The 23,494-nt window shown below is 40.0% G+C and overlaps 1 protein-coding gene across 7 annotated transcripts in view; it reads left to right on the top strand.

The window, feature by feature from the left end:
• The window catches only part of KITLG (KIT ligand), an 84,955-nt gene that overhangs the window by 14,427 nt on the left and 47,034 nt on the right, over positions 1 to 23,494 (top strand). For 5 of the 7 annotated variants that reach the window (XM_060656818.3, XM_060656822.3, XM_060656823.3 and 2 more), the window contains exons 2-3: positions 10,785 to 10,925; positions 19,860 to 19,973. In XM_060656818.3, the coding sequence (XP_060512801.1) occupies positions 10,902 to 10,925; positions 19,860 to 19,973 (138 nt within the window). In that variant the 5' untranslated portion in view covers positions 10,785 to 10,901. The remainder of the gene's footprint in view (positions 1 to 10,784; positions 10,926 to 19,859; positions 19,974 to 23,494) is intronic. The other 2 variants (XM_060656817.3, XM_060656820.3) reach the window with 2 other exon arrangements.

Here is a 23,494-nt window from a genome sequence, read left to right as displayed (position 1 = left end):
TCAGCACACTATACAGGGTTCTCTGTTGGCTGTTGCTTATTTCCTCTGCTCCCTGAGTGGTAAATTTTATTATGGTGTCATCTGACACTGTAATAAAGGTGTAGTGATACACCTAGCACACCAGACTTGGTCTTCTGGCCCTGTCAGCCCTTCTCCATCCTCTGAGTTACTTCCTCTTCCAAGAAGCCCTCTGTGATGTTTGTTTGCTCTTATTCTTCATCCGTACTCCCCGGATCTACCCTGTGCTTCCGTAGCATTAAAAAAAAAAAAAAAAAATCACATAGGAGCACCCTGGTGTCTCAGTCGTTTAAATGTCCGACTCTTGATTTCCGTTCAGGTCATGATCTCACGATTCATGAGTTGGAGCCCCACGTCGGGCTCTGCACCAATAGTGCAAAGCCCGCTTGGGATTCTCTCTCTGTCTCTCTCTGCCCCTCCCCCACTCATGCTATCTCACTCTCAAACAAAACAAAACCAAAGCAAAAAATCATAGAATGAAAACAATGTACTGAAATTATCTTCTTACCTGTCTGCCTGTCTAAATTGCCTCATGTTGGTATCTCCAGTTAGTGGCCCAGCACCAGAATCTTGGTAAAGATTTTCTGAACCAAACTCTGATCAGATGCTGCATTCTGAGCTTGGATCTGGGTATTTATCATTTTTATGCCTGCTGACCTCAGGTGATATATGGGTTGGCACTAAGGAGAGTGATTTAGTTAGGAGGTAAGAAGATCACTTTAGAATAGTACTATTCTGCATTGGTATCAGTAAGAAGTACGTATAACCATGCAGATAACACTGGCCCACACAAACGTACGTCGTTCAAACATAACTCTGTTTGGAGAGAGAAATGGGCCAGTTGGGCTTGTAGAAGAGAATGGAGACCATGGATTAAAACAGAGAGGAGGGTGGGAAAGTCCTGGCCATCTTTTTTTTTTTTTTTTTTTTTTTAAGTTTATTCATTTTGAGCCAGAAAGCGTGTACACATGAGAAACCGTGTGCACGAAGAGGGGAGGGGCAGACTGAACGGCAGACAGAATCCCAAGCAGGCTCTGCACCGTTGGCAAGGAGCCCGACACAGGGCTTGAACCCATGAACTGTGAGATCATGAACTGAACGGAAATCAAGAGTCAAATGCTTAACTGACTGAGCCACCCAGGCACCCCAAGTTACTGGCCATCCTTGAGGAAATAATACAATAGGTCGAATATCAGGTGCCAGCAGTGTTGCTAAGATATATAGAAAGTTTAAGAGCCAGAAAAGATTTGAGGCATAATACTGTTGCTGATGAAAAACAAAAAATACATGCTTTATCTCCCCTGTCTCCATCTGTGAGAGTGGTACTGTGGATGTTCCTTTTGACAGAAGAGGAATGTGGGCTTGGGGAGGTTGAGCAAGTGACTTCGCATCTTCTATCTAGTCAGTCTTCAGACCTGATCTGTTTGCTCCTAAGCCTTTGCTTTGTACTGGTATTTGTCATCTTCTTGTATTGCCTGGATAGCGTGTTTTCCTTGATATACAATTAATAATCATATATAATATAATGAATACGATTGTTGTAAGTAAAGTAGGTTCTTACTCCACAGCTTACCTACATTCAAGATGCTTCCTTTTAGATTTTCTTTTCATAGTTTGTGTTCCTTAATAGTTAGCCAGTGCAGTAGACAGAGACAGGGTGTTCTATACATTCTGATACTGATGTGTATAATCCCTGTCTGGAAAGTGATAAGAGACAGAAATATGACAATATGAGAAGTATTAGATGGCTCAATTTGAGTGACAGTTAAGAATTTAAGACTGATGTGGTTAAGGAATTTAACAAAAAATGATGTTTCAGTACTTAGGATCAAAGATCTATTTACATGCAGAGGAAGAAGGTTAGAGGAGGATTAATAAGTGATGTTTTCAAGTTTCATCTGTGATTAGAATACACCATGTTAGTGACTCGGGGAAGTAATAATGCTGCTTTACCATACAGTGCTAGAGTAACAATATAGTATAGGATTCGTATACTTTAAAAAATTCATAAAACTCTTTGGATGCCAAGTTTTCAAAGTTCTGAACTTTTTTTTTCAAAGTTTACTTTGAGAGAGAGTGTGAGAGGGGCAGAGAGAGAAAGAGAGAGAAAGAGAGAGAAAGAGAGAGAAAGAGAGAGAGAGAGAGAGAGAGAGAGAGAGAGAGAATCCCAAGCAGGCTCCGTGCTGTCAGTGTGGAGCCCGATGCTGGGCTCACACTCAGAAACCATGAGATCATGACCTGAGCAGAAATCAAGAGTCAGATGCTCAATTGACTGAGGTCACCCAGGCGCCCCAAAGTTCTGAAATTTTAAAGTTAGGCAACCTTGTAGCATGGTCTATCTATTTTTCTTAATCAGGTAAGCTCCATTTGGGGTGTAGAACTAAAATGTTAACATTTCTGGAACCCATAAAACTTCTCAGATATTAAATAATTATTACCTCAAAAAGAGCAAAGTCTACCTCCTGCCCTGATTGGAAAATGAAAGCTCCAAAAAGTACCATAAATGAGAAGAGGAGATAACCTACAAAAATGAAACCATGAAGTAGATGTGCATAATTATCTGTGCGGATTTGGCACCTAAATAGAGCAGCTGAAGCATATCTTTTAAATTTCACTTAACTGGAGGTGCTGCCCACACAGGCCTCTCTCCACGTCCCGAGGAAGTAGATCCCCATTCTCCCAGCTATGGTGAGAGAGCCTCTGTGCTACCCAGGCAGTCCCCCTGTTTACATTTATTCCCTCCAGCTTCCTTTAATTCCTCAGCAAAGCAGCTGCTTTGAAAAGAAACTCTCGCCCCCCCCCCCCCCCCAAGGATTATCTTGCATGGCTACCCACTCACCCTCTTTCCTGACTCAAGAAGAAAGTTCGTTTTTTGTTTTTTCTTTTTTTCCTCCCGGACTTAGAGTAAGAACTTGAGGGTTTTAAAGTACATTTTTCATCTTCTTCTTTTGTTTTTTTAAACCAGGGAATATTATCAAGTAAGCTTCCAAGTCTAACGTGAGAAAGAATTTCAGAACACAAAATAGTTTACATTTACTTTGAAGACTGTTAGCTCAGAATCTTTTTAAAAATTTTAAAAACCTGTGATGCCTGTACTGGTATCCTGATACACTGTAAAATCTCGGCCTTTTAATTTCTGTTGTTAAGTCTTCTTTCTGTACTGAATTTGGAGTCTTCTCCTCCATAAGTGATATCATGGAGAATGCTAAGTATAACTTCATGAATATCATGGTGAAAAATTGGAATAAAAGGGCTGACCACTTACTATTGCATTTTCCTACTGTTAGGCATGACTGAAGCCTATGGGAGTGGGGCAGAGAGTGTCATTTGAGTTGGGCATGAGTTTTCCAGTTTGCTTATGCTTATGCTGTTTTATTTCTTGCATACAAGTCAAGGGAGAGGGCAGCAGTTAAAGTATGCTTGTGTTACTCTCTTGAAGAAAAGGGAGCTTTTTATGTCTTCAATCATACTAGGAATAGGTCTGGATGACAAAAAATAATAATAATAATAGCCCTAAGAGCTTGTTTTTGCCTGCTGTAGTAGGTCTCTAGGGATGACCTAGAGATAAGTCAACCCATGCTTTGGGAAGAGCTAAGATTAGCATTTAAAAGCTTAACCTGTGTCATTGCTTCTGAACATATCTGCTCCCAAGTGAAGTCCTAGTCTCTGCAAGTGTTCCCAGTGCAGACGCACCATGAGTAATTTTTTTTTTTTTTTTTTTTTTTTTTTTTTATTGACTGCTTGAGAAATCTTGATGGATTGCAGCTCACTGGGGAGACAGGGAGAAATTTACAGTTGTTGTATTCTGAATTCTAAATGAAGTGCAGAATTTTAGGATTCTCAGAGATTTCCTCTGAACTTACCATAGGAAAGTGTCTGCATTCCAGATCTGTGGGGTTTTTATTGTTTTTGTTTTAATATGCTCCTGTTGGGTCAATAAAGGAAAGTAACTCCAAAATTATACTTAATCTAGGTTCTTTAGAAAGGGAATTCTGAGGGGGGTGCCTGGATGGCTCAGTCGGTTGGGCATCCATCTTGATTTCGGCTTGGGTCTTGATCTCCTGGTTTGTGGGATCGAGCCCCGCATCAGGCTCTATGTGCTGACAGTGCAAAGCTTGCTTAGGATTCTCTTTCTCCCTCTCTGTCTCTGCCCCTCCCTTGCTTATGCTGTATGTATGTGCACACTTTCTGTCTCTCAAAATAAACTTTAAAAAAAAAAAAGAATTCTGAGGATTTTACAGGCAGGTCAGCACCTTGGCTTATTATTGTGCCTTGGCCACATCTGCCAGGAAAGGCATTTTCTAGTAGTTCTTTATTCATTAGTTGTTTCTGTAGAATTTACTGTAAGGCACTGTGCTAATGGCTAGAAATACTGTAGTGAAAAAAATCACCTCATTGCTGTGCTTCATGGAGCTTACAGTCTACCCCTGGTTTTATATCCCAATTTACTATTTTCATGGAGCTAGAAAAGTACTTAAAGGTACAGAGATAATGGTTAGAAGTTCAAACCTAAAAGCAGTTAGCTAATGTCACACTTTGAATAATTAAGAGAATGTGGAATATTACTTATATATGTCATTAGGATTTAGCACTTACCGGACCCTCGAGTGAGAAGTAGGACAATGGTTTATGGCCAACTGATGAGCAAAACTCTTCTGTTTATCCTGTGTTCATTCATTTAAAAAATATTCACGAGAGGCTTCCCAGTGGGCTCTATCCATTCTGGACAAAATGGTGAGACACCGCAAATACTGGCCGGTGGTGCTCAGACCCCAGTGCAAGAGACAGATTATAAGCAAAACTGGTGGATGATGTTGCAATTCAGTTGTGTGAATCTGGACACTGGCTGCTGAGAATTGAAGCCTGCGTTATCCAGACTTCATCTGTACCCCAGTTCGTAAACCCGCGTTTGCACTCTAACCATCGTGGTCTGTCCCGTATAAGAGAAGGTTTGCGTTTTGTGGATACTTCGGTAGCAGGTTGCACCGTGTGCAACGCACACATAAGGAGCCTGTGCTGTGAGTGAGGAGCAGCTCCAGGTGCTGGAGGTAAGAGTGAAGAGCAAGAACAATAGACTTCTCATCTTCACACCATTGACATGCTTGTCAGTAGGGACAGGTGATAAACAAGTAAACTAAGTGGGTAAGCAGGAGAACTTTCTGATGAAAAGTGATTCTGTGGAAATAAAACTGTGATAGGAGAAGGTTTGGAGCTGCTGAAGACAGGTCACTTTGGGAAGGCTTCTCTGAGCAGGTGGTATTTGAACTGAATCCTGAGTGACAAGAAGGACTTGCCTTTGCAGGGCCCAAGAGGAGAAAGCTCACGGCAGCGAGTGCAAAGGGCTTATGGCAGGAATACATTTCAGGTGTTTCCGGAACAAAAAGGAGGCCGGTGGGGTTGTGGTGAGTATGGTGGGGAGAGAGGGCATGCTAAGATGGGAACATGGAGGTAGGCAAGTTTATGTTAAACAGAGCCTTTTAGGCCTTGGTCAGCAGCTCACATGTTGTTGTAAATGGAACGGAAAGGTATGCAGAGATTCGAAGCAAGCAGTGAGTACTGTCGTGTATTCCCAAAGGGCCACACTGTTGTAAGTAGCAAGCGTGAAAGCAGAGAAGGCTATTTAGAGGCCTTTGAAGGCTTCTGGGCAAGCGTGGAGCCTGTACTGTAGCCGTACAAGATGAGACAGAGAGAAGTGAATGTTGCAAGATTTATTTTGCTGGTAGAACTAACAGGGCATAAGAGACTGGATATGGAAATAGGGGAAGAATCAAGGATGGTGCCCAGAGTTTTGGCTTGAAGTTTGGAAATAACATTATCCGGGATGCTTGTTCTAAGTGTCGTTGTTAACAATGGTAACTTTTACAGGGGTGTGCCTCCTGTCCGGTACCGTACCAAGTGCTTTGCATATTAGTCCTCAACAGGCCTGGAAAGTGGGTTCTATTAGGCCCATGGTACAGGTAAGAAGACTAAAGCACAGAAAGATAAACTTTCCATAGGCCACAAGGCAGGTCAGTGGCAGAGTGGGGATTCAAAGTTGGGCAGTCTGATTTTAAAATTTGTTTATTTATAGAGTGGGGAAGGGGCACTTTATATTTATTTATAGAGAGGGAGAGACACCAAGCAGGCTCCATGCTCAGTGGAGAGACTGATGCGGGGCTTGACCCCATGACATGAGATCATGACCTGAGCCGAAGTCAAGGCTCGGACACCCACTTAACTGAGCCACGTAGGTGCCCCTTGGTAGTCTGAATCACTGTCCCCCAGGCCCTACTCCACACTGCTTCTCTGTGCATGAGTACACACATTCTGTTTTCGAAAGCGGTCTTGAATTTATTTATTGCTGAAGCTCAAGCTGACTTTTGAAACTCTGTTGTCTAGGTTAACATTCACCCATAGCCCAAACAGTTCAGCCTCACTTTTACACCAGGTCAAGATGGCCACCTGCTTTGGGAGAGCTGATCCAAATCCAAACCCAGGGCAGTTTCACAAACTCTTTATCATCTCCCTGTGCTGATCTTTAATCTACAGGGAAGCAGAACATAAATGGAATGTGAAATTCACTATTAGTACAACTATTAGTTTTGAATTCAGCATCTAAAGGAGTAGTAATAATGATAAAATACCTATAGCATTGGCAGTCATGTCATGATCTGTCCCAGGCCTCTTGTCAGTGCTTTACATAATACTGTCTTAATTAATCTTTTCAAAAATCTAAAGAAATGCTATTCCCTCCCCGCCCCATGAGAAAACTGAGGTTCAGAGAAGTTACATAATTGGTTCAAGGTTATAGCATGTCAGTGACAGAATCAGGATTTGAATCCATGTCTTACTTTGCTGATGTTCTTCTGTTCTAAACATTATCTCCTGCATCAACAATGAACTTGCTGATGAAGTGTACTGTTACCAAAGGAACATGTCCCGGGCATGTCAGAGATGGATGCTTTGCTGTGCTTTAGGTGGTAGAATTACATTAACATTCTCCGGGGTTGACCATCAAAAATTTCTCTTTTTTTTTTTTTTTTTTTTTTCTTAAATTTTAAAGTGATCCTTATCTTACAGTTTCAATTTTGAAACACTAATGGAAAATTCCTGTGGAAAGTTTAGACTAACCTTCATAAGAAGTGCTTAATAACTTGGGTTCTTTTTCTCCAAGTATTGCTTAGGGTTTAGTTGCAGATGGGATAAACCGTTCCAGCTAAACAGAGTGGGGCATATAATGAAATGTATTTGATGGCTTATAAAACCACTGGAAGGGCTAGAAGAGGAGTCTGAGCTTCCAGAATACTCTGGTTGCCAGTTAAATCCACCACTGTCTGTAAAACTGTGACAGCTAGTGCAGGAAGCTCTTACTGCTACTGATGGCAGGGAGTTTCTGCCCGCATTACCACCCAAGGGAGCAAAATGCATGCCCAACACCCAGCTTCTTTTCTCAAGAATTTCCTTCCCACATCAGTCTTGCAGAGTTGTGCCTGATTGCCAGAACCTAAGTCACATCTGCAATTGTAGCTGACTACAAAGGAATGGAAGTTTTGCAGCCACCACAGTGTAGGAGAATATGCTAGGAGAGAGATGGAGTAGGAATTGAAAGAGCCAATCCGTAGTATCCTCTACGCTCAGTACTCCTACACTGTTCGTTACATTTAGCTTTCCTTTTTTCAAGTTGCTCTAAATCCAGAGCATCTAATATGTAGCCCTTGAACCAAATGTAACCTCATTTACCTTTTTAGACCTTTTTGTTTTCTGTAATGATATAGCACCCATGAGCTAGTACAGCCTAAAATAGCATGTCTCAGATTTTAAAGAATACCTAAAAATCACATGGAGGGCTTGTCATAAGTGCACATCTCTGTGATGCACCCTCAGAAATTTTGATTCTGTATGATGCTTAGGAATCTGAAATCTTCATAAACGCCCCAGATGATTACATTTTCTTCTAAAGGTAAGAAAACCAATTCCCCGCCCCCCCCCCCCCCCCCCCGTTTCCGGTTAGGGCACCTTCAGTGAAAGCAGGGAACATTTGAACAGTTTATTCAACTCAACCAAAGCAGTTGGTGTATCTAGCACACGTTGCATGATCAGGAATGCTTATGCCATGACCTTTGCAAGCTGGGCTTATCATCTGATGTGATGGAGAAAATGATCAAGATTGTGAGTGTTCTTTGAGTTTATGCCTTTAACTCCCACTGGTTTTGATGCTGTTGGAAACAGTTAAAGCAGAGTATAAAGATTTAGTTTATTTTAATGTGGTAAAAAAAAAAAAAAAAAAAAAGCCCAGGTGAGAAGACCTTCAGAGATTTTCTGAGCTGCTTCCTCAGATTAAGTTCTTAAAAATTAAAAGATTAAAAGTCCCTTAGAGACCCAACTTGTAAGACTCCTGGTAGCTGATCTGACAAGACATCTGAGCCCATTTAATTGCAACCATAGGACAAAACAAAACACAAGTTCTATAGGGGAGTCATTCAGTCCAAATTCAGCGCATGGGATCAGATAGAAGCTGGAATCTGCATTCATTTTCCATCTCTCAGTTGTTGGGAGTGCAAAAGATTTTACAAGTTTTCAAAAATTGCAGAGCTTTTGATTTACATGCGATCCCACTTTCAGAAGTGAGTCACATAGTTGAGAGAGTATAAATTACAATTTGCGTTTTTGTAGCTGTTTGTTGGAAAGCTACGACACTGGGAGTGCATATTGTGGTTTAATTTTAAGAGCAGCTAATTGACATAATAGTGAACAAGGTCCTGTGCCTGTGGAGTGTTTGAAGGTGAATATCTGAATTTCAAAACTGCCCTAAATTTTTTTTCTATGTTCCTATACTTTTGCCAATTTGGGGGCCTGTCTCTTATTTCTTTGAAAATGTATACTTATATCAAAAAAAAAAAATCTGGCAACAAATATGTACATCTAGGTTCAACATTAAACTAGCACCTAGCAATTTTCTAGCGTAGTTTGGTTTGTTACATATCATCCTCATAAAATTGATTAGAATTAGTCATCAACCAGCATTTCCCTAAAATACAGCAGATTATACTGCTTGGGGGAACTCTTTCCTTCCGTCTTTATATAACTGCTGTATTTATGAATAGCTAATGACTTACATTACCGTTGTTTCTAATGACGTAATGTCTACTGCGGGCACAAATGCTTCTGCCTTGTACATGTCTATTCCAAAATAGTAATAGCAAAATTTGAACACCTAGGCCCTAGATTCTAGCCTGAGGTAGAAGTTCTTTGCAGGGATTTCCACAGTGGCCAAGCCTCGCAGCTCACCTGGCTGTCATGGACCACAGGGGAGTTGTTCCCAGGCACAGACCCTTTAAGAAAGAAGAAAGCTTAGTGCATCATTACGGCTCCATTCTTTCCAAGCTGTCTTTGCTTCTACCCAGACTAAAGTGAACTCTCTAGCCTTTCCAGATTACCTGTTCTCCTTCCTTTTCAAGCTGTTGTAGTATATCGCCTTGAAATTTCCCCCTGGCTCATTTACCACTGTGGTTTGATTCCTAGCTCTGTCACTCTGTGGAAACTATCCTTAGCAGCGTCAACCCCATTAGGTATTTTTCAGCAACCATCAGGTTGACCTCTTTCAGTGCTTGTTTTATTGCTCACACTTGCCCTCTTGTGCTTTCTTTTTACAGTGATTGCAGATCCCACAATCAACAGACTTGCCTCTCGTGCTCTGCTTCTCATTCTCTCCTCTGCTATGCAGACAGTTCTTCTCCCCCTTAGAGGGGTTATCCCCCAAGGTTTTCGGTGATAACTTCCAATAATCTCCAGCTACCACTTCTCCTACATATCCTGGCTCAGTGAACAGCTCTACTTTTTACCCCGTCACCTAAACTGGAACTGGAGGTCATTTGTGACTCCTCCTCCTTTTATCCCACACACTTACTGCCCATCACCCAAGTCCCATTCAACTTCATATCCTCTTGAACTCGTCCATTTCTCTTCACTCCCACTGCATCTGTCCTAGTTGATGACTTCAGTGACCTCCACAAGCCACAGTCTATCCTTCATTCTGATGCCTGATAAGCCTTTCTAAAATCAGATCTTGATCCTCCCCTGCTCTAAGATAAAGAGCTCCCCGTGTCTCTAAGATAAAATCCACGCCAGTTAGCAAAATTGGGAGGACCTCTGCCTATCTCTCTAGCTTCCTCTGTTTTATTATTTATTCCTTGAAATTCATTTTCCAGTCATGTCATCAATGTGAAGTTCCATGAAAATGCCCTGTTTTCTCAATTCTATGGGCACTTCCTACTTCCTCTGCCAGGTGTCTTCACCCCTGCTTTCTTTGATCTGGCTACTTGCTATTCACCCCCAAAGAAGGGGTCATCTCCCAGGAGCTGTCTCTGAGCCTCTCCTTCAGTTCCCCCAAAGTCAGGTTTAGCTGTCCCTCCTGGGCCAAAGAAGACATCTGCTGTGTCTTTATCTTACATACTTATCAGGTACGCCATACATTTTTTTTTTTAATGTTTATTTATTTTTGAAAGAGAACACAAGAGGGAGAGGGGCAGAGAGAAAGGGAGATGCAGAATGTGAAGCAGGCTCCAGGCTCTGAGCTGTCAGCACAGAGCCCATTGCGGGGCTCGAACTCCAGAACCACGAGATCATGACCTGAGCCAAAGCCAGACGCTTAACCAACTGAACCACCCAGGCACTCCCATACATGTTTGTTAAATGAATAGGTAGCTCTTAGAAGTCTGAAAGCACTTAATTTTGTTTTTATCAGAAGGAACAACTTATCACTTTGTTTTTTTTTCCCCTCCCTCTAGCTATGCAATTTTTTAAAAACCTACAGTGAAGTATAACTTGATTTACCTGTGCTACTTGTTTACCCAGCCTAGTAATAATTTGATATGGTGGCTTCAATCAAAAACTGATTCAGCTAAATGGACCTATACGCCATCCACAGCGTAGGTATTTTCGAAAAAATTGAATAGTTCATTAAATATAAATGAAATCAGTTTTATTATGTGACTAGCCCAGGATTTTCCTTCCTAGTATAGTGTAGATACTGGTTTAAACCCAGCTCAGGGGTTTACTAGCAGAGTGGCCATAAACAAGTTACTTAATCTCATTGAAGCATGTTTTACTAACCTGTAAAATCTGGTTGGTGGGAAGGTTATATGTAATATCTGCAAACTGTTCCTCCTGTGTGTGGCCCTTAGTAGAAGTCTATACATGTGAGTCATTTCCTCTTTAAATAGCATTTACATTTAGAGTAAGGACTATCAATAGTGACTTTTCTCATTTTTTTCCATATATTGAATCCACTGAAATCCTTAAATTCCCTGTTTACATTAAAGCCATTGTTTGTCTTTTCATATTAAAAAATTCATTTCTAGGTTGTTCAGTTTTTGTTAGTAGAGCATATTAACATGTTTTAGCGATCACCAATACTTTAGGATCTTTTTTAGTGTTTTTTTAATTTTGAGAGACTGCAAGCGGTGAAGGGGCAAAGAGAAGGGAACAGGGGACCGGAAATGGGCTCTGTGCTTGACAGCAGCTAGCCCATGTGGGGCTTGAACTCCCAGAACTATGAGATCATGACTTGAGCCGAGGTCAGACACTCAACCGACTGAGCCACCCAGGTGTCCCTAGAGTATTTTTATTTCACTTCTTCACAAAAGCATCTGCACAGAGAGATATGGAAGTAGATCTTCACAAGATTCTAATGCACCAATCTGGACTTGAAGCTGGCTTGAGTTTCACTTAGCTACCCTGTTAACATCTGCTTTCCTGAGAGGCTTGTACTCAGTGTTTACTTTGCCCCTTGAGCTTACTGGATGATCACTAGAGAAGAATTTGTGTAGGATGATTCGGTATTTTCTCTAGAATGTTTAGTGGTATATTACTTAAAGATTAGAAATCAAGGGGCACCTGGGTGGCTCAGTCGGTTAAGTATCCAACTTCAGCTCAGGTCTTGATCTCATAGTTCGTGAGTTCAAACCCCACGTCGGCTCTGTGCTGACAGCTGGGAGCCTGGAGCCCACATCAGATTTTGTGTCTCCCTCTCTCTCTGCCCCTCCCCTACTCATGCTCTGTCTCTCAAAAATATACATGAAAAAAAATTTTTTTTAAAATCTGAAGGAAGAAATTCTGTAGAATTAAATGGTTATTCACTGAACCAGAATCTGTTGGTAGTTTACATTACGATTATTTTTGAAGGATATGGTTCATATAACCTCAAAAGACCTGAACTCAGGACTAATTACTATACCTGTATCTTGGTAACTTGCTTTCCTGGCTCTGGGTAGCTAAGCCAGTTGGCTTGTTTCCAAAGCACATTTGGGCTACAAGGGAACTGCCTGCTTCGCTAGCTGGCATTCCAGATTAAAGAGAAGATGAATGTTGTTTTTGGCAGCAGCTGCTGTTTTGTTCGGGGCAGACCCAATACCACTTTGTAGGTCTGTGCATAAAGAAAACGAGCTACGCAGACACTGCACTACCTTTTTGACTTTGAGAAGTCTGTAACGTGGGCCCTGGCAACACTTATTTTAAAATCGCTTCTCAAGTTCATAGAAAAGTTTGCGGGATTTTTTTTTTTTCTTTAAGTTTAGAAGCTATGAATCTTCTGATTTCTCAAACAGCATATGTTCCCCTGATGTTCTTGGGCTGCAATCATGTTAGTTTCTACCAAAGGAAAGAAGTTTGCAAAGCGACTTCTGTGTCATAACACATGTTCAGATCAAGTAAATAGTTTGCTTTAGGGGGATTTTGCAGCTCCTTTTCCTGGCATGTGGCTTTTTATTGTAAGGAAGGTTCTTGTGTTCAGGAAGAATTAACGAGCAGATGAATGTCCCACTGGGATCTACTGAAACTGGTTCTCAACAAAAATGAGACATCGGTCTCAGGTCTTCAGGGTCTCTGGCCTCTTCCTGTAACTTTCCCCCTCTTCTTCAAAGGATCTTTTCAGTATGATCTGCCACTATAAAAACTCCCCAGAAAAAGATCTGCTTTTCTGTCATTCATAATTATGAATGTTAATTCCCTATATTTCCCTCTACCAGAACTATTTCTATTGTATGGCTTAGTTCTAACAGTACATACAGATTTCTCATTTTTTTTAATCATGTAAATAATTTCAAGGCAACTATTAGCAATGAAAGGGTTATTGGAATTCTGCGTGATGTGGGGAGTATGTGGGGGACACTTTTGACGCATGCCTCCAAATAAAAAATCTAGAACTGCCGACAATAAGATTAGTTTAATGTGTCTGTGCAATGAAAGGTTATCATGAAATGAGAGGTTATCACACAATGAGTGTGACCTAGAGAGAAAAGTTGTAGGATGCTAAAACAAAGTAGCCAAAGAAAAATGTCGTCCGCAGAAGCAGAGAATGTTACAGGAAAAACAAAACAAAACAAAACAAAAAACCAGTGAGATGATTGCCCAAAGTGAAAAGATACATTTTAGAGCAGAAGTCACAAACACAGGGACATTTTGCTTCAGCATTCTATCTCCAATAGGGTGTGTGTGTGTGTGTGCGTGCACACCCCCACATTTAGGTACCCCTGTACCTTTGTCAGGGTTCCCAGAAATTAGAGAAAGAGGAAGAGTGTGAAACCAAAGATGGGGAAATACTTCACTTGATTGGAAGTGCAGTGTTAACTGAAGCTACTCTCAACACAGTTGAGAACTAAGAAATACATTGAAAAACGCATGTGAAACCAGTACCAGTGTCAAAATATCCATCCCAAAGGTCCTGTTCTTTGTTCATGAAAGATTGACTATGTAAAGTCCTTTCCCTGAGTGTTCAGTGTGAAGCCCTTCTTTCCCTGGTTTCCTTGACTATCTAAAACCTACAAACCGCACAGCAAATAATTGCACAGCACCTGTAGTTGGAAAAGTTTTTATTTGATCCCCTCACCATAGCTCCATGAAGTGCGTGAGGCAAAAATTATTGTCCTCTTATACACTACAGACATTTGGAAGGACTAACTGGCTTACTTGAGGTCACACGGTAAAGGAGTTGAGAGGTTTTCTGGATTCATGTTCTGTTCTCTGCCATCACACCACCGGTTTTCAAAAGCATGTGTTTTTTTGTGTGTTTTTTTTTTTCTCTCTCTCTTACCCTTGGAAACCTTTGTTTAAACAAAATCTTACCCAGAAGCATGAACAAATAAAGCAGGAAAAAAGCTGAGCTGCTTTGCTTGAAGCAGGGGTTGGGGGCCCAGAATACTGACAGAGGCAGTTTATTTTCCTTACCAGAAAAGCTTGGGCATTGCAACACTATACCATTCATGCATTGATTCATTCAAAAAGTGAGTTTCTTAAGCTCTGATTTTTTTTCCTATTGCCGCTATAACAAATTATCACGAACTTAGCCACTTAAAACTATACAAACTTATTATGTCACAGTTCTGTAGATTCAGAAATCCAAACTTGGTGGACTTACTGAGCTAAAGTCCAGGTGTGTCAGGGCCACTATGTTCCTTCCTGAAGGCTCTGAGGTCGACTTTGTTCCTTGCTCTTTCAGCTTCTAGAAGCCACTGGTATTCTTTGACTCCTGGCCCATTTCCAGAAATGGCAAGTAAAGTCCTTACCATGTCACATCTTCCGCCTCTTCCTTTATTGCGGCTCTCTCACCAGAGCTGGAAAACATTCTTAGTTTATGAGGAGCTGTAGCACTCTCTTGGACCCAGAAGATACGGGGTAGGCTCTCCATCTCAAGGTTCCTAGTTTAATCACATCTGTAAAGTCCATTCTGCCATACAAAGCAAAAAATTCACAAGCTCCAAGAATTAGGGCATGGCCATCTTTTTGCCAGAGTTCTGACTACCATAGGCACCCACTGTGGTCCGTGTGTTGTGTTTTGCCATTGAGACTGCAGGAGGCTAGAAACAGGCATACTAGCAGTAAACTATGTTGCAAGTAATGACCTGACAGACTGGGAGAAACTGGTAAACTGGGAAGCCAGCCGACAAAAACTAAAATAACATTTTAAAAACAGTCATTCAGTCAAATACAGTAATTTGGAGCTAGTTAGGCAAAGGTCGTCACAACTGCATACCTGGAATGTTTTTTCCCCTCACCTTTATTGAGGTATAACTGACAAATAAAAATCGTATATATTTAAGGTGTACAATGTGATGGCTTTGATATAAGCATACATCATGAAATGACAGCAAACTATCCCCTCATAGTTATCCTTTACAATATAGTATTAACTACAGTCCCCTTACTGTACATTAGATCCGCAGAATTTACTCATTTTATAACTGGAAAGTTTGTATCCTTTGATCTAGATATCCCCCAGTGTCTGATAACCACCACTCTATTTTACTCCGTTACCATTATTATTTTTTCTTTCTTAGATTCTGCATGTAAGTGAGATCATATCATATTTGTCTATGTCTGGCTTATTTCACTTAGTCTCTCTTTTATTTGATGAACCTGAATCATCAAAAAAAAGTAAAGCTTAGTACTTCTTCCCACTGTTTAAGAAGTCAAGGAAGTACGTGTACTATATGTTAGAAAAATGTCTGTATTCTCTATAGAATAATACCGAAAAATTACTTTTCCATGCAAAGAAATAGGCTTTGCATTTCAGTGCTCTCACAAGAACACTGATGAGGGACATTTCTCTATGATTTTTCCTCTATTGTAATGCCTAGTTTTGCCAGAGTGAACTGTTGAATTTAGCAAAAGGTGACTATTCCTTACTACTAGCTAAGTATATACAAAGTTAAATTACAACATAAGTTTATTTAACAGCTTTAAAATAAAGTGCTTCAAGAAATACAAGTTTGTCAGAGATGTGTGAATGTATTAACAGATTTAATTTTAGCCCTGACCAAATAGGCTTTTGCTCATTTTACAGGAATCTATCTTCACTGGTATTTGTATATAACTGATGCAAAAAAAATATTTTGACGCTGCCTTGGTGACATTATTTTGCAATTGTTATAGAAGTCTGTATTAGTATATTTTTAAAAACTAATAGAACATATTAAAAATTACGGTAATCTGAAAAACATATTCAACTGACATGGATTATGGAACATGCTTGTCTTGATATGCTCAATATTTTAAAAATTATGACTATTTTAGAACTGTGCTATTTGGAATTCTCACCAATGATGTGACAGCTTTGTGGGAGTACTGTGACAGTATTGGGTGGTGAAGAGCACAGGATTTAGAATTGTGGACAGGCCTGGGTTTTTACCACTTAGAAGTCACCAAATCTCTCTGTAGCTCAATTTCTCCATCATTAGAATTAGAATATATGAAACTTGAAGTTTGTTTATGATCAGATATACAAAATGCTTGGCACACATAGAGGGTAGCTGTCATTCACCGTATTGTTGAAAAATCACCCACATCTGCACTCACGTTTTCGGACATTCTGTCTGATAGCACTGATAAACTGTATGTACTCTTACGTAAGGCCAGCCCCTGTGCTTGACGCCTAGATCTCCCCGCTTCTTGCCTTCTCAAGAACATAGCAATTAGTTGCCTCTCTTCTGACCTAGGTCGCCCAGTTGCACCTTCCTGCTGGATCAGCCCCAGGGGCATACACACTTCCCAGTGCTCCTACCAACTTGCAGAGAAAACTCTCCCCTCCCTCAAGTCCTTGCCAATTACTACCCCACTTGTTTTTATTTATTCATTTGCTTATTGGCTCCCCTTTGAAGGACAGCTCTTTAAAAGAGCCGTCTACATTCACCGTTTCTAATTACTCCCTCATGTTCTTTGAAACCCACACCCCACTGGCTTTTTCCTGCACCTGCCTCAGTAAAACCGTTTTTGATAATGTCACCAGTGACCTGAACTCTGCCAAATCCAGTGGTCAGTGCTCAGTTCTCCTCTTACTTGACCTGTTATGAGTATTTGACGTAGTTCGACCTCATTCTCCTTAACCTAACTTTTCTTTTTTTAAACTCGGCTTCCTCCTACTCCTTTGGCTTCTCCCTGAGATCTTTTGTGCTTTTTAAATCTTCTGCCAGACCTTTTACAGTTAGAGCACTGTAGGACCCAGTCCTTTGTTCTTTTTTTTTTTCCATTTGTACTTATTCCCTGGATGGACTCAGCCACTCTTTGCTTAAAATTCCATTTATACATCAGAGGCTGTCATTTATGTATCTAGCCCAAACTTACCTCCTAAACCCAGATTCAAATATCATGACCTGGTATCATCAGTAAGATATCTCAAAGACATTTCAAACTTCACACGCTCAAAATTCGACTCCTAATCTGACCTCCAGACCTTCCCACCATCAGCCTTCCCACTTCAGTTGATGGTAGTACCATGTTTTCATTTGCTCAAGCCAGAAACCTTGGAGTCACCTTTGACTCTTTCAAATCACACCCCAGCTATCAGGAAATCTTATTGGCTGAGCCCGCAGGAGACATCCAGAATCAAACCAATTCTGGTCAGTGCATTGCTACAGCCCTTTCTTGCTTGGGTGATAACGATAGCCCTTAAGTGGTCTGTTTCTTCTACCTATTGCTACCCTAAAGTTTGTTCTCACCACAGTGAAGTGATTTTTTTTTAATGACTTTTTTTTCTTTCTTTGAACAGTTTGAGATTCACAGCAAAATTGAGAGGAAAGTACAGAGATTTCCCATATGCTCCCTGCCCCTACACATGCACAGAGTGGTATGTTTATTACAACTGATAAACCTGCATTGACACCTCTTAATCATCCAGAGTCCATAGTTCATGTTAGGGTTCAGTCTTAATGTTACATTCTGTGAGTTTGGACAAATGTACAATGGCCAATATCTACCATTATAGTGTCATACGGAGTATTTCCACTACCCTAAAAATCCTGTGTTCCACCTATTCATCCCTCCCCCTACAACCTCTGGCAACCGCTGATCCTTTTACTGTTTCCATAGTTTTGCCTTTTCCAGAACGTCCTAATAGTTGGAATCATACAGTATGTAGGTAGCCTCTTTGGATTGGCTTCCTTCATTTAATAATATAAATTTAAGTTTCCTCCATGTTTTTTCATGGCTGGATAGCTCATTTCTTTTTAATGATTAGTGATTAATATTAATTAATATTTTAATAAAAATATACCATTGTCTGATATGCCACAGTTTATCCACCTGCTGAACAACATCCTGGTTGCTTTCAGGAAATCATTTGCACAATTTAGTCTTCATTTCAATCCAAGGGAGACAGTGCTATGAACAGAATGACCCCTCAGTGTTCAAAGTAGCCTTAACCAAACTTAAACAGGATTACTGCTAGAATAGGTCACGATGCTAAAACAATGAGAAGGCTTAGGTTTTGTTTACAAGCCACTCTTATCTATGTAGGTAGCATTGTACTCTCAGAAATTTTGTAAATGCTGATGTTCACTTGGTCCAGTGTGACACCTAGTTAGTGTGCAGATATTAGTTGAAAATAATCCAGTGTTTTTAAAAAGTACCTGGCTAGCTACATAAATAGGGAAGGTTTCTAGTCGTGTGCAGATGGACTTCGTGTAATTGTAAGATGCCATAGACAAATGTTAACTCCTAAAAGATTACCGTCACATTTTAAAATGTCTTCAGATATCCATGCCTTTGCTCATGCTGTTTATTTTTCCTGGAATGTGTGTCCCTTCTTTGTCCACTCTTGCAAGCTCCTCCTTGTCCTCCAAAAGCCAGCCAGAGTCCCATTTTTTTTTTTTCTGGCTTTTCTTGGCACTGTCTTCCTGCCAAGGGGTTCTCCTCCTTTAAGGTTAATTGATTAATTGCTTCCTTCTTTGTGTTCTCAAAGCATTTGTCATAGGTTGTATGTGTTCTTTATGCACCTGCCTCTGAGTTTCAAGGGCATCTTCATCACCTTTGTTTCTCTAGTGACTGGCACAGTCCCTGTTTCATAATATGTGCTCAATAAATTGGATTTGAATTTGAAGCATTAGACAGTTTTTACTTTGGTCGCTGATTCATCCAGCCAATATTTACATAAAGAGCTCTTAATGTGCAAGGTGCTGTGTTGTGTGTTATAAGGATAAAAAAAAAAAAAAAAAAAAAAAAAGAATCGGGTGCCCAGGTTCTTAAAAACCTAGAATCTAGTGTAGTAAGAAAAAATAAGTCCTGCATAAAAGTAACTACAAAACATGGTGGGATTTTCAAGGAGAAGTGTGTGTGAGCACACATGTGGTGTGTGTGTGTGTGTGTGTGTGTGTGTGTGTGTGTGTGTGTGTGTATGTGAGAGAGAGAGAGAGAGAGAGAGAGAGAGATCATGCTAGGGTTCAGGAATGTCTTCCTCTTCACTAAGGAAATGTTTTTCCTTATTAAGTGGTTTAAAAGCTGTGATTAAAAACGATGATTCTTTTGATGTCTCTTAAATGAGGTTAAATTCTGTCCCAGATCTAAAAATACATCTCTCTCCCTCACTTGGAGTACTATCATATACTATCGGATTTAAAGCACTGCTCAGGGGTTGCTGCTACTTGCCAAACAGTCTACACTTGAAGTATAGAAAGCCTTTTTTGGTGCCTTAAGGTATGAATTTCATACATTCCTAGTTTAAAAAAGAAAACACCTTTAGTGGTAGATCCTTTATAAGTTGCTACATGTTCATTCCTAATTGCCATTAGGAAATTGGCCTTAGAAAGCTTTTGACAAGAGTTAACAATAATGTCATTGAAATGAAAATCCAAACCACATTTTCACAGTCAATTTTTTAAAAATTTGGTCAGCATATTTTGAACACTCAGCATTTAAGTTATATTTAAGGCAGTAGTTTTTTGTTTGTTTGTTTTTTTCTTTTTTTTTTTTTTTTTTTTTTTTTTTTTTTTTTTTAATATAGATTGTCCTTTCCACCTTAAGGTATAAGATGCAATCGTTTGAGTGATTACAGTTTTTCACTGGTCATCACCAGCAGTTTTTCTGTTTTCATCTAGACTTGGATTGTCACTTGCATTTATCTTCAGCTGCTCCTATTTAACCCTCTGGTCAAAACTAAAGGGCTCTGCAGGAACCGTGTGACTGATGATGTGAAAGACGTTACAAAATTGGTAAGTAAGGAATGCTTTCGATAGCTGTGAATTTTTGTTTGTGGTTTTTGAAAAAGACTTCATTTTTTTCCTGTCCCAAGTTAGTATTTTTCTAAGACAAGGAGAGAAATCCTGGAGTTATTCTGAAGGGTTTATAGAGAGCAGGTAGGGAGATATTTAAGGTCATGGAGAATCTGTGGGTAAAATTGGTACATCACTGCAGTGACTTTGTTTCTTTGCTCATTTTTTCATCTCCATCACAGGCAGTGAAGGACACTGAAGAGTTCTCTTTGTGCTGATGTGGCAGCACCAGCTTGTTCCCCATTTTCTCTTTTGTGGGTTCCACAGTGTGTCTTATCCCCCTCCACATGCCTTCCTACTATTCTCTAACAAGCCTAGCAAAAAAGATCTGAGATGGCCATTCTCCCCTTTCCAACAACACAAAGACCCTGTCACATGTGGGTGGGTGGGTGGGTGACCCGTGTGAGAACATAGCTGGAGGAGTGGTTTGTTACCCAAATGTTGAATGACTTCTCTCCCACATTTGCCACATGGGAACTCTTCTCTCAGCAAAAGCAATTTCACACCGGTGCCCCTTGGTCACTGCCAGTTTCATGCCACCATTCTCTTAAAATGCACACCACAGAGAGGGAGATAATACAGCATCTGGAATGGATTCTTCCCAACTCTCCTGATGTAGGGGAGATTTTATGTGCCCACTTGAGCGGCAGTATGTGATTTCAGGATGAACAGACTTTGAGAAGCGTTTTCACAAATTCCTGGTTCAAAATAGCCAAGTGGCATTCTGTTACTTGAAAACTGTCTAGAGAACAGAGATGATGCGAGAATAAGGAAGAGATAAGGGTTGTGATATGGAGGAAAGAAAGTGCTATTTGTTGAGATACTTCCCTACTCTTTATATACGTTTCCTGGTTTATATTTTATTTGGGGTTCATAGCCAAACTTCAAAAAAAAAGTTTAATACTAGGGTCAGAGTCTTTCTGGCTTAGGCTCAATGCAGAATTAATAACACACACACACGCAATTTATGTGGATTCCTTAGAAAGATGCCCTGGGGTCCAGGCTTAAAAAGTATTCTCTGATGCAATACCTGAAGATATATCAACACACTTTATTCAAGGGGCTGGTGATCAAAGCAGTGCACCGTTTTCCTGCTATCTGCCCTGCTAGATATTGGGTATAAAGATGTGGTAAGGAAAGTTGATTTTGTTTTTTAAAGAACATAGAGCATGGACCTATTCCTCAAGTTACTTGTTAATTTGTGATCCAAGAAACTATACTAAAAAGAAAATATATGCTTATATTCTAAATTTTATATCAACAGAAGGCACTCATTAAATGTTTGTTCAGTGAATGAAGACCTGATGAGCTTTGCTGTGATAAGCATCGTGATCACCTGTGGTGCTTATTAAAATTACAGGGGTCTGGGCAGCACTCCAAAAAACTGATACAATGATCAGTCTGAGGAAGGGCTCCAGGCGTCTATATTTTAAAGAAATTTCTGAAAGATTTAAGAACTCCTGTCCTAGATGATCTGTTCAGTCAACATTTGGAAACCAAAGTGTCTTGATCCTAGTATGTCCCAATTCTTACTATGACTAGCTTTATCTGTGTTACGTGAATTTATATGGATGTCAGATTAACATGAGTCTCAAAAACATGCTTAAAGTAGTTCATAGCTGGGAAATTACAGTTCTCCTGGGGATGCTGGTATGACCGTGGAGCTGGGGATAAGCAATGGAGACCTGCAGTGGTCTTAAGGGACAAATGTCAAGTATATTGGCAATGAATCATAGTTGGAAGATGATTGTATATTTGACCATAGGCCAAGCATGTCCGAGATTAACATGATATTCAAGGAAAATTACTAAGCATTATTACTTGCTAAGCGTTTAAGGAATACTACTCACTAAGCACTATTTCCTGTGAAATGTCAAACTAGTATTTTGAAGTGGCCTAAGTAGGTGTTATAAGCACCTTCCAGGATTTTCCATCCTTGTCTTTAAACATCTGCTTATTCTCCGTCTGTTACCTGTCAGGTGATACAATGAAAAATGGCAAGAAGCATTACTGAGAAAGAAGTACCTGGAAAAGGGATAACTTGTTAATGTTGACACTAAAATATAGTTCCTCACCCCAAGGGCAAATGTGAAATCCTAAGACTGAAAAAAGGTGTTTGTTTGTTTGTTTTGTTTTGTTTTGTCTTGTTTTTAACCCCTTCCAGCAACTGACTTGGGAAATATTTTAATTTGAAGAGTTGATTTAGTGAAATTAGTGTGTTTACTTTGGATTAATGAAAAAAAATCAAGTTAATAAAAACTTGGACTCAGATTACTCCTAACTAAGTAAAGATTGACATGATTCACAGCCCATATTTCATAGCGTAGGAAGTAGAAAAATAATCCTTGACCTCAAAATGTTCATAATCTAGTTTGGGAGATAAATCATCTCCATAAAAATATGAATACATATCATTAATACCCAATAATAAGACATGCATGGATGCCATTTAAAAGATTTCGTGGTAGGAACACCTGGCTGACTCAGTAGCGCGTGAGACTCTTGATCTGGGGGTTGTGAGTTCAAGCCCCATGTCGGGTGTAGAGATTAGCTAAAAATAAAATCTAAATAGATATAATTTATTTTGTGATGTACCAACCTGTGCTGATATATTGGTTAAGGAATGGATTTTGGAATTGGTGGTAGACCTGAATTTTTTTTTATAAGTTTGTTTTGTTTATTTATTTATTTAGAGTGTGTGTGTGTCAGAGTGAGCAAGGAGGGGAGGGGCAGAGAGAGAGCATCCCAAGCAGGCTTCATGCTGTCAGTGTGGAGCCCGACACTGGGCTCCATCTCAGGAATCGTGATATCATGACCTGAGCTAAAATCAAGAGTCAGCCCCTTAACCAACTGAGCCACCCAGACGCCCTGGTAGACCTGAACTTAAATCCCAGTTTTTTGACCTTAGATGAGTAACTAACTACCTTTCTAAATCTCAGTTTCTATTTCCCAATTTTGTCTTATAGATTAAATAAGAGAGAACGTATGTACAGATTTTTAAATATAGTTATTGTCAGATAACTTCTTTGGGCCTCAGTTTCCTCATCAGTATTAAGATTAATAGTACTTCACAGAGTGATTTTTAAGGATTGAATCAGTTAGTAGAACAGTGTTAGGAACACAGCAAGCACCTGCTAAATATTAGCTATTAGTGGTAGCTATTAGCTATTAGTGGTAGTTGTGGTGTTGTGGGATCATATGATACTGGAGCTGAAAGAGAACTTAAGAGATAATCTAGACAAGCTGTTTCATAAATAAAGAAACTGAGACCCAGGAGCAGGGAAGCACAGCTCCTGGCCCCATTTACCAGTGATGTGCCTTCTACAACATTGATTTTCAAACTGGCTCCTAGAGCCTGCTCAGCCACTCTGCTTTTGTGTATCTGGACTCCCAAATAAGACTTGATTGGAAAAACAAAGAATTGAGCTTCTGAAAAAAATGTTGGAAAGTCACTGCTGTAA

This window comes from Panthera onca, chromosome B4, assembly GCF_046562875.1.
Source record: "Panthera onca isolate mPanOnc1 chromosome B4, mPanOnc1 haplotype 2, whole genome shotgun sequence".
Taxonomy (NCBI): Eukaryota; Metazoa; Chordata; class Mammalia; order Carnivora; family Felidae; genus Panthera; species Panthera onca.
Note: the sequence above shows the minus strand (reverse complement) of the source record. Positions and strands in the feature narration are given on the sequence as shown.